We start from the raw sequence: 16956 nt of genomic DNA, 5'->3' as shown, positions 1-16956 counted from the left end.
AGGAAGAACCACAATTTAAAAAAAAACAAAACAAAACCAGAAAATGAGTAACAATACATATGGTTGGGCCCAAGCCCTAACTTGGCTCTATAATCCTGCTAGGCTTTGATTTCCTTGGTAAAAATGGGAAATGACCATACTTCATATTTCACATGCACCTCATACAGATAGTGTGAGAATGTCATGAGTCAATTCTGGCTGAGTTCTTTGAACTGAGATAAAAGGTGTTCAGAAGCATAATTATTGTAATAAGTGCACTGGCAAGAATTTAAAGTTGAGTGTCTATTCGGGATAGTGTCTGGAAAACGTTAGCATGAGGCACACACACATACCTGCAGCTGCATTTCTGCGGCGGCACAGACCTTCTTAGATTCACAGAGACGAGACACCATAGCTTTCGGCAGTGGCTTCATAAAACAAAACAATGTACACGTCAGTAAACTGCTTAATAAGCCACTGCTACAAGTATACTTCAGGGTCAGGCAACTCAAAAATAACATCACGTGGAAAAAATGAATGGCAGATCTCATTATAGTGTAAAAATAACCTTTGGATATTTTAGTTGACAAGATAACACGACCAAAGGCATTCCATTTAATTTTAAGAAGGACTGTCAAATCAGATAAGAAAAAACAGGATTAGAGGGAGTGATGGTATTGGCACTGATCTTTCAAATCTATTTAAACCCCAGAGGGAATATTTGTGTTCCTTTGTTTCTAGCAAGTGTGTTCAAGTGCTCTCTTAACTTTCAAGTGCACATAATAACTGACGAAGAGCCTAAAAGATTAAAATGTTGAGATAAGCGCTAATCCACAGTGCCAGACAGGGTTAAACTGGACTGATATTCCCAACGATCAGCGTGATGATAAACTTCAGGTCCTCACTTTTCCAACCTGGAAGAATTACAGAACTTGAGTTTGGTATAAGGTCTGTGTCATTTAAAGCTTTCTCTATGAAAGTAATTAGACCTAATCCTATGACATTTATGCTCTGGGAAAATAATGGAATAATGTCGTTGAAGTGAGTAAGCTCTTCTTTACTGAAGAAAGCTAACATCTATTCTACAGAGAAACACGTTATCTAAAGAAACCAGAGGCGGGTGGGTGGGAGTGTGGGCCCGTTCATAGCTGCTACTATGTCCATCCCCAGAGTAGAGCCTGCCATGGGACTCTGAAAGGCTCTGCTGACAAACGATCCTTTCCTGTGACCTGGGTAAGAAGAAGAACCAGAGTAAGGAAGAACTGACTCGATTCCTGATGAAGAAAGATACTTTTGGGAATTCACAAAGACAGAGATGAAAGACAGGTGATGCAGAATGCGAAAGTCCCTCATTCCCTTATGTGCTTGGACATTTGGCCTCCGGCTGGCGGCACTGTATGGGAAGGCTGTGAGGCTTTTAGGTGGGTGGAGCCTCCGTGGATCACTGGGGCAAGGCTTCAGCCTTTCTATCCCAGCCCCACTTGTCTGTCCATCATTTTCTGCTTCCTGAGTGCAGATGCAGTACAACCAACCAGCTTCCTGCTCCTACGTCTACTTCCTGCACCTGCTGCATCTTCCTTGCCCTGATGGTATTTGGCTTCTCCTGGCTGGTGAAGCAGTCAACACTGTCACCAGTGCTCTGTCATGGAGGGCTGGTCTGCACCCTCAGACTCAGACATGACAAGCTTCTGGGGCTCAGGAAGGGCTAGAATGTCAGCTGCCTCTTCCTGCGGCGACGCTGGCAGCAACCTGCCAAGCTTTCTACATGGTTGGAGGGTAGAACAGACCCGATGGGAAGGCAGCAATACTTGAGAAAGAATCAGGAGTCTGAATTATTGAAGGTGTACATGAAGACTCTTACAACGCTTCAGTGGGTATGACAAGACAGTGTGCATCAGTACCGCAAGCCGTACTCCCTCAGCTGAGGGAGAGTTCCCTGGACGAGTATCTGCAGCAGCCTGCCCTTCCTCTGACCGGTATAGTCTTTGGTCAAGAAGAAAACAGACAGAAATCTCAGCTCTCTGGGAACTTACACCCTATCCCATCTTGGTATTTAAAAAAATACTATTAAAAAAAACCAAACAGACAGTGTTTATTCTATCAGTTCCCCCAGGCTCAAAGATCACACACAGGGCTTAACCCCAAGTTCCTGTAAAATGTAAGCATCTGTCCTTTAAGCATTCAAGTGTTCTAACCACATCGATACTGACACACACATCATCCCTAAAGTGTATTTATGAACCACACTGCACCTAAGCTCTACTAATAGCCATTGTGTTATAAACGAGTAAGCATTAATTAGATGTCAATTATTTTACTTTAGATACTTCCAAGAAAATGATAAAATGCAAATTTTTAAAAGGCAGTATATTAAAGATACCGCCAACTCCTCATTCATTCCACAAACTGCTAGTGTAAGTTACTGTTGGGGTGAGTTAGAGGAGGACATGTTTCTTTTTTCTCAGCTCCAGCTGTCTGAATTTAGGTTTATGTTAATTTAGATATTATCCACTTTTAGAAGAATCCTGCTTAATCAACATGCTTACTGTTTTCTTTTGCTTCAAAAAGGTCTCTGAGGCTGGGTGTTTTATAAAGAAAGCAAATTTATTAGGACCACACTTTTGGAAACTAGCATTCTAAGACTAGGTGGTCCTACTAATTCGAATCTCCTGGCAGATGATGAATCATGTACAGAAGAGACCACATGGAGAGATGAGCAGAAGAGATCACACGGAGAGACAGGCAGAAGAGATCACACAGAGACAGGCAGAAGAGATCACACAGAGATAGGCAGAAGAGATCACATGGAGAGTCAGGTAGAAGAGATCACAGAGACAGGCAGAAGAGATCACACTGAGAGACAGGGCAAATGTCTGCTCTCTTATAACAATCTACCCAACTAGCCACAGGAATTAATCAGGGTCCCTAGGAACCATAGTCATTTCTTCTAGGGAGGTAATATGAAGGTTCCGTAACCCCAACACTGCTACACTGGGACCAAACTGCCATCAAACATACATTTGGGACATGATCCATTTTCAAATCACAGCAGACAATTCAGCCAGAATCCACCATACTGAAGACTGGATCCTTAAGATCCCCTTACCAGTACCCCAAGTGGTTCCTGGCCATCAAAGTCACCAAATATTCTGTAGGTCTGATTAGCTAGAATATACAGCTAACATTTCCTGCTTAGCAATATTTTCTCCACCATACTCCCCAACCTGGCGCTATGCCACACACAAGCCCACGTCCTCCTGTACTTGGAGATTATGTGATCAGAATCTCTCCCCTACTCCACTGCGGCTGGTCCCTCTCAAGAAATGCTGTCTTGTTGGGTCATCTTCTGCCCTCAGGAATCAATACTGCTAACTGCATCAGACGGAGGTGAAGACATGGAGCGGGTGGCAGCTGTGCCATCTAAAAATATGACCCACCATCAGAGCACCCTGCTGTCCAGTGACAAAGCCATTCCCATGCAAGGTTTTGTTTTTGTTTTTAATTACTGTCCCAACAAGTTCTCCCCAACAGTGTTATTGTGGTAATATAAAACACAGAGATTATAATTATGTATTCAAGTACACAATTAGCATATAATTAATGGTGGCAGGGTGAGCATATGGGAAAATGTCAGTAGGAAAAAGATGAGTCCCCAATTGAAGGTAGGCAGGCACATAAAAATGTGTTTCTCCCAGTCCCGACAGTTTACGCAGTAGATATACCTCTAAGCAGCAGGCTAGAAGGAGGGATACTTGCAGGAGCCCCATGAGAAGACCAGACCCCTCCTAGAGACCCCAGCAAGGCCTGAACGCTGAAGTTCCTCACTAAGTCAGACAAGAAGGTCTGAGAGCAAAACCTGACCTGGACAGAGTAAGAGCTGTGAAGTGGTTTATCTTAAAATACTCATCACACTTCGTGAACGTGCAGAGAAAGAAATACGTTTAAAGTGCATTTGGCCAAAACCCTGTAAGTTTGTTTTAAAACTAAAACTCTACAGTGTTCAAAGCATTTTAATTTCTAACCACCCGGAAAATTCTGATCTTCAAATCACGTAATTCCAACATTCCAGGTAACAACCATAAATTTCTACTTGGCACATATTTTATCTTAGATAAAGAGTGTATTTACAACTTCTTTTGGAAAACTAAAAAAAGAGACAAAAATAGTGAAAAGTTAAATTCTAGGGACCGGGAAGACAGCTCCAGAGACAAAAGCATCTACTGCCAAATCTGAAAACCTGACCTTGACCCCTGGACTACAGGGAAAGAGACCTGATTCCCACAGGCTGACCTCTGTGCAAGCCCGTACACATGTGCACATAGAATCTTAAATACTGATAAAAGTTTCAAGTCGAAATGTCCCACGAACAGTATGTTGTGTTGTATGTTGCTTGAAAAAGCAGGTCAGATGGTGGATGACGGTCCTGGGAGGAGTTGGGAGTGTAGGGGGTGTGTGAGTGTGATTAAAATGCACTGCACACATGTAGAAAATTCTTGAAACCTTAGTAAAAATATTTTTAATTGTGTTAGTCACAGGTAGCAACCTAACCTTGCATCTACCCTTTCAGTTGTATAGATTCCAGGGAGCTCTCTGTTCCTGGCCCTAGCCTTGAACTGGTGCCGACTGACCTCCCAGGCTCTTGACTGGCCATCGCCTCCAGGGTGGCAGAAGGCAGCCACCACAGGCTGTCAGTACATTCACTCTTATTCTTTGGCTGGAGATCCCAGTCATCCAGGCTTCAGGAGAAAGACTGTTGCAGGGGTATGCCTATTCCCAGAGAGTATTTGTGGTGGTTTGAATAGGTCTGGTCCCCATAGACTCATGTGTTTGAATGCTTTGGTCCATAGGAAGAGGCACTATTAGGAGGCGTGGCCTTGTTGGAGTAGGTGTGGCCTTGCTGGAGGAGGTGTGGCCTTGTTGGAGTAGGTGTGGCCTTGCTGGAAGAAGTATGTGACTGTGGGGTGGCTTTGAGACCTCCTATGCTCAAGCTACACCCGGTGTGGCACACACAGTCCCTTCTGCTGCCTGTGGATCAAGATGTAGAACTCGGGCTGGAGAGATGGCTCAGCGGTTAAGAGCACTGATTGCTCTTCCAGAGGTCCTGAGTTCAAATCCCAGCAACCACATGGTGGCTCACAACCATCTGTAATGGGATCCGATGCCCTCTTCTGGTGCGTCAGTATAAGTCAAAGACAGACAACTATGGTGTACTCATATACATTAAATAAATCTTTAAAAAAAAAAAAAAGATGTAGAACTCTCAGCTCCTTCTCCAGCATCACGTCTGCCTGCACCCCGACAAGATGACAATGGACTAAACCTCTGAACCTGTCAGCCGGCCCCAATTAAATGTTTCCTTTGTAAGAGTTGCCTTGGTCATGGTGTCTGTTCACAGCAAGAAAACCCAAACTAAGAAAGTTTTTGAGCTTCTTTCCTTCCATCCAATGCACATTTTAAAAATACAAGTGTTTCAAAGCACTGACTTGGAAATAAATAAATCAATTAGACGTACATTTCTACCAAGAAAAGAAGATATTCTAATATATAAAATTCCTTAAGGAAAAAATGGCGTGTGCACAAGATAGCCCCCTGTTAACCTGTACACTACTATAGTCTGTGTATAAACTTACTTTTTTCAGAATCCCTTTCAGCCCCTTAGACCCACTTTGGAATTAATCTCTCCCAAACCAGCACTGAGTCCCATGTGGGAGATTCTAAGGGCCCCTTTGCCACAGCACTGTTGTTAGTGATCATTTCTGATTGATGTCTGCTGAGGGAGGTCTGCGTGTACCTTGCCCCTTGTCAAACCACAGGTAGCCAGAGCTCCAGTCTCCTGTCTCTTCAGAGCCATATCCACACCATGTGCCCTAGCCCCCAGGATACTGTCTCATGCTGCAAACTACAGAGTAACACCACCAGGCCTGCCCTGCCCTACCTAGATCTTGTTTACATTGTAAAGAGGCATGTTTCCATTTTGTGATTTTCAGGTAACATATAGTATCCATATTCCTCTGCTGGGGGTGTTGCATTTAGACAGGACAGTCAATCTAGCTGAACCCTTACTGAAGCAACTCACAGTTTTTTTTTCCATGTCACTCCTGACATACTACACTGAATGTAGTTTCAGAATATGTGTGTAAATTTATTTCAAAACAATATTTATTGGGTAAACTTTATCCTTCAGAGTTTCTTTCAGGAAAAGCCTTCAAGCTCTCTTTCTAGAGCTCCTCAGGCCTGATATTGTCCTCGTCCCCAGTAGGTTGCCCTTGTGTTGGGTGACTGGAGATTGTAGAGGACGAGAATAAAGGTTGAGCAAAGACAGACAGATGGGAAGACTCCAAGGTCTGCCCTCGTCTGTACTTTATCACGATGTCTGAGGCAGCCTACTGAGCAGTGGAGAGACAGCAAAGAATGCACGTGATCTTCCCCAGGTAGGAGAAAAGCACCAGAAAGTGCACAGGGAAGCACATAAGAGACAATAACTATGTGCAGTACCTGGAGAAGGCCAGCACTCCATCATGAACAGTGCCTCCTGCAGCACCATAATAGTGACATTTCAAATTTAACAATTAGCTTTGAAATAGAAAAAAAAAAAAAAAACAACAACAAAACAAAACCAAACCAAAACCAAAAAGTAAGTGACTAAAACTTAGGAGCTATACATCTTGAACTACCCAGCCCAAATGCCCCTGGTTTTGCCAGACGTTCAACAGGAAGCCCTATTTGAATATTTAATTAACTTATCCATCCTATAACCACGCATGTGCCCGATGGCTTCAACTTAAATTTCTGCAACTTGGATCTCTGAGGCCCTGTCAGCTCCCTAGTTGGAAACCTTCTCACAGCCCTCCAGCCGTCCAGGGCACCCTCTCCGTACCCAAAGCAGGGCCTTTCTAGCTAGCTCCAACTCCCAGCACTCATTTACTGCTGATTTCCCCTCTTCAATGTCAGACATAATTACAGCCCCAAAGGGGAGAAACTGTAGCACTTACCTACTTCCCTTTCATGTCATGAATGTACTCTGGTTTACTGGGCAGCATTAAAGGCTTTAGTCTAAATATGAACCATAAAGATGATAATTATCCAACTTTACGAAGCCCGGAGAAAGTAAAGGCCAGCAGCATCATCATAGTTAGCATCTGAGGAAAGACCTTGACCCTGCTCCATACTTCCCTACCTAGAGACAGTAAGCAACAGTAACACAAGTCCATATCTCCATGTAACAGGACCCTTTGTGTTTCTCTAATCTGTCATCACTAGGTGATATTACAGCATGCATATATTATTAAATTTGACTAACAATATTTGAAGGTTTGGATGCATTAGTTTTCAATTTGTAAATGTTTGGGTTTTTCTTTTTTTTAATGAGCATGACAACTTTGGGGAAGGGTGTCTTATGCATCCATAACACGCTATCCAAATACAGACAGCAAAAGTACACTGAACCCAGGCACACAGCCCACCCTCTCTCCCATGGAAGACGTACACCTCAATTTTTGTAGGAAAGAAGTTCACTGTCTATTAAAGCTCAAAACAATAGAATTAAAAGGCAAAGTCAAAAGAGATGGACAAAAATCCCAGACACATAATCTGCTACAGCACAGATAGACTATTGCCAAAGTGAATCCCGACAAACTATGAAGAATCCACACCAGACAGCCCACTAAATCAGCCAGGCCTGGGCGTGCACACCTGTATGCTAACACCCAGGAGAATGGCTGGACTAAATACTGACTTCCAGGAAACTGTGATTCAAACAAATGAGACAACAAAGCACAGTTCAGCTATATTTCTAGAAGGTCCTGGACCAAAAAGCAAAATCAAAGGAAGTTAACAATACCATAGCTATTCTATAATAAAACTATAGAAACTAGTTGAGCAGATGCACCATGAAATTTCAAGCAGATGGCATTCAAATCTAAATATACATATTACTCAAGTTTAAACAATTAGATAAATGCCACCTTAAGAAGTCAGGAAAGCCTTTAATCCCAGCACTTGGGAGACAGAGGCAGGTGGCTCTCAATGATTTTAAGGCCATCCTGGTGTACATAGTGAGTTCAAAGGCCAATGAGGGCTATGTCATGAGATCTTACTTTAAAAAGGGGGGGAGGAAGGTGGTGGTGATGATGACGACGATGATGATGAAAAAGAAACCAGGGAAGTGGATGGAACAAGAAAGGAAGAAATGAATAACAACAAGGCAAAAAATACCAGTGAACTGAAACTGAACAGAAGACTTGGTATTTGAAAATCCTAATAAAACAGATTAGTAAGGGAAAACATGAGAAAAACAATAGTGGAAAGAAATATAATTACAGATGAAGCTGAAAATGAAAGATAAAAGAATACTCTAAATAACTATGCCAATAAAGTTAAGAACTTGGTTAAATTTGTAGAAAATTATAACTTAGCAAAGCCTATTAAAAAGAAAGTCTAGTCAAGGAGTCCAATGACTACAAAAAACAAAACAAAACAAAACCACTTGCTAAAAATCTTCGTACAGAGAAAGTAAATCATAAATGGCTTTAGAGATGAACTTTGACAAAGTTCTATGAAACAGATGACTATAGTTTTACTTAAGAACAACAACAAAAAACATTGTAGAGAACAGAAAAAGGAAGGAACACAAACCATCTCACCACCTCATTTTATAAAACGGCTTCCACTCAATACCAGTGAAATCAAAAGCCAATCTCTCCCACAAACCCAAGTTTCCTCTGTTCACAAAGTACTACCAAGAAGTCATCTCTGTATTAAAAAAAAAAAAAAAACAATATGAACTCAAGACCAAAGTTGTTTAATCCTAGAACTGAAAGGTACCTTACTGCTAGTTCTCAGCACTGACACTCACTATCCAATTCGAGAGATGTGGTGAAAAAATCTGGTAGAACACAGCAACCATTAAAAAAAAAATAAACAAAACTATGTAAGCTAAAAGTTAGAAGACATTTGCTTTTCCTGGCATCTCTACCAAGCCCATAATAAGCATCTTCCTTCATGATAAAACAGTAGAACCGTTTCTTTAAAAACCAGGCTGGACAAAAGCAAGCAAACAAAAGCCTCCATCAGGACTAAGGCACATCACATTCACAGCAGCTTCTACTGAGGGCAGAATGAGACAAGAAAAAAAGAAACAAACGCAAGCTATGGGGACTGGAAAGAGAACAAAGCACTCTCCGCAGAAATAATGGGGCAGACTCCGGTCCAAGTCTACCGGCAGGTTCCTGGAACCCACGACTTGCCCAAGGTCGATGAGGATATTTACAACAGTATGAAAGGAGAAGCTTTCAGAAACAAGTCTGGCAAATGTGGATCAAGGCCTTAGAAAGAAAACATGAAAACTTTATTCCATGACTTTTAAGAAACCTGATAAATAGTGAGCTATGCCTTCCTCATGATCTGAAGACTCAATCCTGACATTGGTATATGGCACAGATAAAGCATATATACTGGTATACACGTAGAAATACAGAATTCTTATACTTTTTTAAAAAAGCAATTTGATTCTAAAATAGCTAGGAAAGCACACAAGCACCCAAGAATAGACAAAATTTTTGAGAAGCAGATTGAAGACGACTGATCCACTGGTGTTAAGCTTATTGTTAAGCTACAGTAGCAGAGACCATGTGGAACAGTTACCACAACTTACAGGTAAGACAGAGCACAATGCCCTAACTGTCCCTTAGGTGGCAGGACACTGGAGGAAGGGGAACTGCCCTGTTCCAAGAAAGGTTGTTTGAGTACCAATGCCAATATAAGCTACGAACTAAAAAACTGGAGATAAAGGAGGTTACTATAGGACATGGGCAGAATGTACGGAAGCTATCTGGTCTACCTAGGAGTTTGGCTACTTCAATTCAGTTAGAGTTAAAACTCTATTATAAATCTGATTAAAAAAATCTATTCTGAAAAGGTGGGGTAGAGATAGCACCTTAGAACAAAGGAAACCCTGGCCCTAACCAATGTCCTACTCCTGGGCTCATTTTAAAATGTTTACCACAGCTGGGATGGCGTGCCCTGCCACTTAGGAATCAGTGACTAAGGGCAGTGAGAGCAAGAAAAGGAAGACGCTGAGCACACCTCACTTCCTAGGGAGGTGTTCTGGGCTTTCCAGGACTTTCCTGACCTCTTGGAGGCTTTTCCTTCTAGCCAAAATGGCCGATCTCATCTTGGCCTCAGGAACTGAAGGCAAGAGCCTTGGGACAATGCCTGACTTTACTTGTGACTGAGATGTGGAGACTGGCATGAAACATAAACTCAGTAGGAACTTTCTATGAACTTCACCTCCTTATGATGCCCTCAACTGGTACTAGTGTGTTTTAGGAAAGTGGATATGGCTACTGAGAGCGGGCTGGGAGCTTCCTACTTCCTCTTCAGCCACTCCCTGCACCGTAAGGCAGCCTGACTTGGACTTCCCTGTTATCTTGGGGATGGGGCATCTGGCTCTACTCTGTAGGCCTCATACAATAAGCAATTACCAAAGTCCTGCGACTGCCAAACACCAACATGAAGCTAGGGGTGGTTGCGGGACTTTTGCAGGGTTATGTGTGCAAGACCATTGACTATCCCCAACAACCTTCACAATAGTTCATTTAACTTGGCCGTTTTAAAAACTGAAATAGACTATAATTCAGACTCACTCAGATTCAAGACTACCTTGAAACACATCTACTATTCTAGAGTTGATGAACATGGAATCAAACTCCAAAAGACAGCAAAATCATATTACATGTCTGGGGATAGTCAGAAAGAGAGGGAAGTAAAGATGGGGTTCAGTCCTAATTTGGTTCATGTTTTCTCCTAGTTTGATTAATCCTTTCACTTAACATCTTTAAGTTTTACTCTTCTGCCCCAACCCCGTACGAGGCAAAAGTCTAGGGCCTAGAGATGCAAACAGCAATGTAAAACAAGGGGAAATGGTTCCAGAAGGCAAGAGTATATTTTCCAATGAGCATGGGACAGCTGGGTGAGGATGTCGCTCAGTAGCAGAACACGTAGCTAGCTAGCATGTGGGAACCTGGGGGCTAGATCCCCAGCACCACAGGACAAACAAAACAAAACAAATCAAAAATGCCAGCATACCATTGGTTATACTCACAGAGAACTACTGAACTATAACTTTCATTTCAATCTGGAAGTGTTTAAAATTGTAATGTGTCACACACACATAGATAGGAAAAAAAACTTTGAATTAAGGGATTTTCAGACTTCTTTCACATATTTAGATAAAAAAGTTGTTAAGAAAGCAACTCAAACGAAGAGAACAGATGTGCACAAGTGAAGCCCTTTATAGCGAGACAAGTTGGATGCCTGGCCGGGGACCCAGCAGGGCAAAGTGGAGACCGTTTCCTTATAGGGTAAAGATGGGGACAGAGAAGAAGATTATTGGGCATCAGATACAGGCAGCTATTTTCCTGCATATGACCATGGATGAAAAATATGATATGATAGCTTGCTTGAGAGGTAGTGTCTACGACAACAAAAGAAATAAACACAGAAAGTTGAGCGGTATTCGGCAGGCCATAAGTAGCGCCAATCATGTGACCCAGTGCACAATACGGTACCACACATAAGAACCCCTTACCCAAAATGCCTGAGACCAGAACTAGTTCAGATTTTTAGCTTTTTCAGGTTTGGGGATATCTGTGCATACACAGCTAACACAGCATAGGAATAAGAACCAACTCTTAATGGGAATTCACTCTTTCACGGACATGTTGTGTTACACATACACCTGCAGGCCACTCGAGGTGGCATTTTGTTTTGTGTATTATGTTTTGACTATGACCTGTCGTGTGAAGTCAGGTCTGTGATTTTCTGCTTGTGGTACATGTCAGTGTTTAAAGGTTTGAATTTAAAATTTCGGGATCAGGGGTGATTAGCCTCCATTAGTTGTTCCTACCTGACCAGTCTGATAATGCTTGGCAAACTGGCTGACTACTCGGTAATCATTTGAAAAATACTCCATCAGAATAGACGGAACTTCAGCAAAGTCAGTAGGGCACCTGGTCCCTGAAGAGAAGAGGAAAAAATTAGGTAAGAGTTAAATCAACATGTTTGTCTTTCATATTATATGCGTTTTAAAACTTGTTTGTACTTCTGATGAACTATGATAAGTTTTAATTCACTGAACCAATAATTTACTCTATAAAATTATTGTACATATTTGCAGAAAAGTTTATTATAATCCTACATATTTTTCTTTATATTAAGAGTAAAAAAAAATATTTGCACAGCTGCTGAAATGCCTTACAAAGCGACAGCTCACACCCTCTCCACATAGCTTGTCTTCTGCTGTGCTGGCTTGACATGAAATATAAATTAGAACCCTCTTACAACCAGTACGGCATTTGTATTTAGTTCACTGACTTCCATTTCCAAATGCTTTTAGCCTTCATTTGTTTTCAAAGGACTTTACTTAAGCTACATACTGCTCTTTGTAACAGAGTCAATCTTTGGTAAGAAAAATCAATATTTTAAATTCAAAGTTCCTTGAGGCAACAAGTCTCTAAGAACCTCCTGTAGATACGCTATTGTTCCAGTCAACCCACTCACAGTCTCATCAAACATCATTCTCTTGCCCAAGTTCTGTGTATTCAGAGTTAGTTAATGAGCAGTGGATGCTAACACCTTATCTGGAAGTGATCAAATGCTAATGGTAGTGAACTGAGGACTTCAGACAAAGTACAGCCAGGTGTGGTGGTGCACACCTGTGATCCCAGTACCTGGGAGGTGGGGGGAAGGATGATCAGGTGTTCAAGACCAGCCTGAATTATACAGTGAGTTCAAGTCCAGCCTGAGTAATACTGCAGAGAAATTTTAATCTAGCAACATGGCTGCTCTGATAAGGTCTCACATCCAAAGGCATTTTGGGTCTGTGTAATCCAGCTATAATGACATACCTTTAATCCCTCTTGCTGGAATATAATCACTCCCTTAGTACACACCTTTAACCCCAAACAATGAAGGTAAGGTTAGTGGAAGCAGCCATGTTTGAAAGTGACATCCAATTGAGGGGCAGACAAAGTAATGAATCAGAGAAAAGTTTGAATGAGTCAGAGATAGGATACACCCAACTCTCATAAGAACGGCACAGGGAAGAGAGGCAACTTAAGAGAACAGCATACAGAAACACAGATGCATACACACACACACACACACACACACACACACACACACAGAAAGACAGACAGACAGAAAGACAGAGAGGGAGAGAGAGAGAGAGAGAGAGAGAGAGGGAGGGAGGGAGGGAGGGAGAGAGAGAGAGTTTTTATCAGTACGTTTTTACAGAGACAAGTTGCAAGTGAAAACAGAATGAGCTAGAGAATAAGGAGTCAGAAGATTAGAATACATTGACAGAGTTAGTCTGAGGTCAAGCAGAGCAATTCAGTCAGAAGCCAAGAGAAGCAGATTGAACAGGAATTTGGGCCAGAACAGCTGAGTTGAACCAGCCAATGTTCAGAAAGAGCTAGAAACGGTGAATTTATTCATTAGTAAGCCTGTGAGATAACAATTACATGTGGCAAATAAAGGTTACTCTTACATTATCCAGTGAGTTTAAGGCCAGCCTGAGTTATAACAGTGAGTTTAAAGCCAGTGTGGGTTACTAGAGATCTTGTCTCAAAAAAATTAGAAAAACAAAAACAGCACCTTAGAGACAAGAAAGGTAAGAATAAAATCCTGAATGTAATCAGGCATCATTAAAAATTCATAAAGCATAATAACAATATTGTATAGAAGTAGTACATTTAAAACTACTTTACCACACTTTTAAGAAATTTTATTTTGTAAAAAAAAAAATAGAGTTTTATTTTAAATGGAAAAAATTTCACTCAGTAACTGTGCCAGGGACTAAGGAGACAGATACGTACTCTCTTCACACACACAAGTGTAAGTCCCCTGTGCTGTCACAAAATATAAACGGGCACAAATTCAAGATTGACACCTGAGATTTCCTACCATCAAGAGAGAATATGAAAGGACCTAGTGTGCAGCAGTGACACGATGAGGCCACCTGAGATGAAAGACCTTAGACAGCAAAGGCCACACTAGAAATGACCACAGATTCCTAAAGCAAGCCTTCCTTACCAGTGACATGCTGGTACCGAGTTCGTCCGAGCATTGAGTGCATGGCATGCCCCATTTCATGGAAGAGATTTTCCATCATCCCAGGAGTTAATAAGGTAGGGAAATCCCTGGAAGCATGAGGGAGATTCAGCATGAGAACCACAACTGGGAGCTGATAGCTGCCATCTTCCTTTAATCTGCCCCCTCGGATGGTGAAGTGGCAATCCTTTGAGGGAAATACAGAGACAAGGTGTTAGACACTCTAGAGAACAAGTCTAGATAGAAAACTCTATGGAAATGCATGAGTTCAGGCGTCTAACATGCTCTACTTCTATCCTCTATGTCCACTTCCTTGTTTTCTAAAGTTTTAATTTTTAAGCCACTAAAAATGTATTGATGGATTTTATTCAGATACTCCAAAAACATGGCTTGACCTGATGCGCACAGGGTTGCGAACAACGGTATGAAGAGCTGAGACCACACTCTAATGTTAACAGCGAGTGGGAAAAGGTCCTGATGGCCCTGGTGTCAGGCAACCAGCAGAAAGTCTTCCAGTCTGCCATCCTTGTTCCTGAGCAGCCATGGCCTGAATTATATTAGCAGAGTCTGGAGCAGACAGACTGTCACTCCTCCACAACGACACGAGAAAAGACAACTGAAACTAAGTCTTCAAGACATCGAGTTGCTGCACCCAAGCTGGACGTGTTGCCTCCCAGATCTGAGCCCAGACAAGTGTCAGAGCCCAGGCTGAGAATCCTTAAACTGCCACCCGCTGAGGAAAGAGGGAGAAGCTGGGACCCTGAGATGTTGACCTGTCTTTGGGTCCTCTGTTTGACTTCCGTTAGCCAAATCACCAAAGAAAGCAATCTGTCTCTACAAGCCTGACCTGCAGAGTGTAGAATGCGACCTGTGACCCCCAAGCTGAGCATATCCCCTATGCTCGCTCACTTCTGTTCACCTTGGAAACTTCGGATCACTATTAAATGCCAGGCACAGGGTCGTTGTCACCCCCCCCCCCCCATTATAATTGCTAACCTGAAGTCAAGGTACTTCCCATTGCATGAAAATACTAAAAGTATTTAGTACATCTGTGTGCAAATGCAGTATGCAGCAGAAGGGAAGAAGCCAGTCTGCCATGAGCTACTGGTAGCGGAACATCATCCATGGACCCAGTAACTTGTGGGAGAAAGGGTTTCTTTGGCTCACACTTCCAGGTGTGAATATCACTCAGAGAAATCAGGACAGCAATCCAAGCAGGAACTGAAGGAAAAAACCTATGAAGTAACAGTGCTTGCTTTCTGATACACCCCAGGACCACCTGGCTGGGGACAGTGCCAATGGCAGTGGGCTGCGACCACCTATATCAATTAACAGTCAAGACAATCCCTCACAGACATGTCACAGATGAACCAGGTAAAGAAGACAATTACTCAATTGAGATGCTAAGTAGGACAACTGTCTGTCATGGAAAGGGGTTGAGCTGGGGCTCTAGACAGAATGTTTAGGGTGAAGGCCTAAGACCTCTACCTATGTCCTGAGCAAGTGCATAACCTCACTGTATTAAAGCCTAATTCAAAAGACTGGGGTAAACATTAAAAGGTGTGAATATATAAAGCACTTATGTGCTGGCTTTCAAAAATAAGAGCTTGTAAACTGTTACCCGGTATAATTAGTTAATATCACATTCCAAATCCGAGTGGTTGATACTGATCCATAGTTAGTTAATACTGATCCATAGTTAGTTAATACTGATCCATAGTTAGTTAACATTGATCCATAGTTAGCTAATACTGATCCATAGTTAGTTAACACTGATCCATAGTTAGTTAATACTGATCCATAGTTAGTTAATACTGATCCATAGTTAGTTAGTTAATACTGATCCATAGTTAGTTAATACTGATCCATAGTTAGTTAATACTGATCCATAGTTAGTTAATACTGATCCATAGTTAGTTAATACTGATCCATAGTTAGTTAACACTGATCCATAGTTAGTTAATACTGATCCATAGTTAGTTAATACTGATCCATAGTTAGTTAACATTGATCCATAGTTAGCTAATACTGATCCATAGTTAGTTAACACTGATCCATAGTTAGTTAATACTGATCCATAGTTAGTTAATACTGATCCATAGTTAGTTAGTTAATACTGATCCATAGTTAGTTAATACTGATCCATAGTTAGTTAACACTGATCCATAGTTAGTTAATACTGATCCATAGTTAGTTAATACTGGTCCATAGTTAATACTGATCCATAGTTAGTTAATACTGATCCATGCAGTTCCTCTCATGATCTACTTTCAAATTCTCTCCTATCGTCACATTTACATATTTAGAAAATCTTTGGTGCCTTTAAGTATTATGGAACTGTAAAAATGACATGTCAAGTTCACATTCATACTGATAAACTGCCAGCCACTTCTAGAGAACCCTACTGGGGGTTGGGGATTTAGCTCAGTGGCAGAGCGCTTGCCTAGCAAGCGCAAGGCCTTGGGTTCGGTCCCCAGCTCCGGAAAAAAAAGAAAAAAAAGAGTAAATTTAGAGAACCCTACTGTATGGGAGGAAGGCTTACCTGCTGTGGCTTGTTTGCTCGCTGGAAAAAATCACAGTAAATGTAGCCCAGCAACCCTTCAGATTCATGAACAACAGCCTAGAATACAAGTTCAAATTTAATGGTCAGTGACCCGTGACCCCATCAAAAACTTAAAAACACAAAACAAAGCAGAAAACCACAAGATTCTGTATATTAAACACCCACAGTCATAGCCATAGCCATTTTAATTACTTTTTTCCTAATTTTTTTTAATATATCCTAATTTTCACAAGATATTCACCTATTTGCTCCACTTCTGGAGCCTGGGACTTGGAAATCCTGTGTTTCCTTTGGGTCCTGTGTCA

At 41.7% G+C, this 16956-nt stretch overlaps 1 protein-coding gene across 4 annotated transcripts in view; it reads right to left on the bottom strand.

Annotated features, from left to right (window-relative positions):
• The window catches only part of Mipep (mitochondrial intermediate peptidase), a 125615-nt gene that overhangs the window by 69951 nt on the left and 38708 nt on the right, over positions 1–16956 (bottom strand). For 2 of the 4 annotated variants that reach the window (XM_039093685.2, NM_031052.2), the window contains exons 12-15: positions 16631–16708; positions 14071–14275; positions 11885–11994; positions 333–407 (exon numbers count right to left, since the gene is read on the bottom strand). In XM_039093685.2, the coding sequence (XP_038949613.1) occupies positions 333–407; positions 11885–11994; positions 14071–14275; positions 16631–16708 (468 nt within the window). Of the gene's footprint in view, positions 1–332; positions 408–11884; positions 11995–14070; positions 14276–16630; positions 16709–16956 lie in introns of those variants that run through there. The other 2 variants (XM_008770779.4, XM_063274693.1) reach the window with 2 other exon arrangements.

Source organism: Rattus norvegicus, chromosome 15 (assembly GCF_036323735.1).
Source record: "Rattus norvegicus strain BN/NHsdMcwi chromosome 15, GRCr8, whole genome shotgun sequence".
Lineage (NCBI taxonomy): Eukaryota > Metazoa > Chordata > Mammalia > Rodentia > Muridae > Rattus > Rattus norvegicus.
This window is presented reverse-complemented; position numbering and strand designations above follow the sequence as displayed.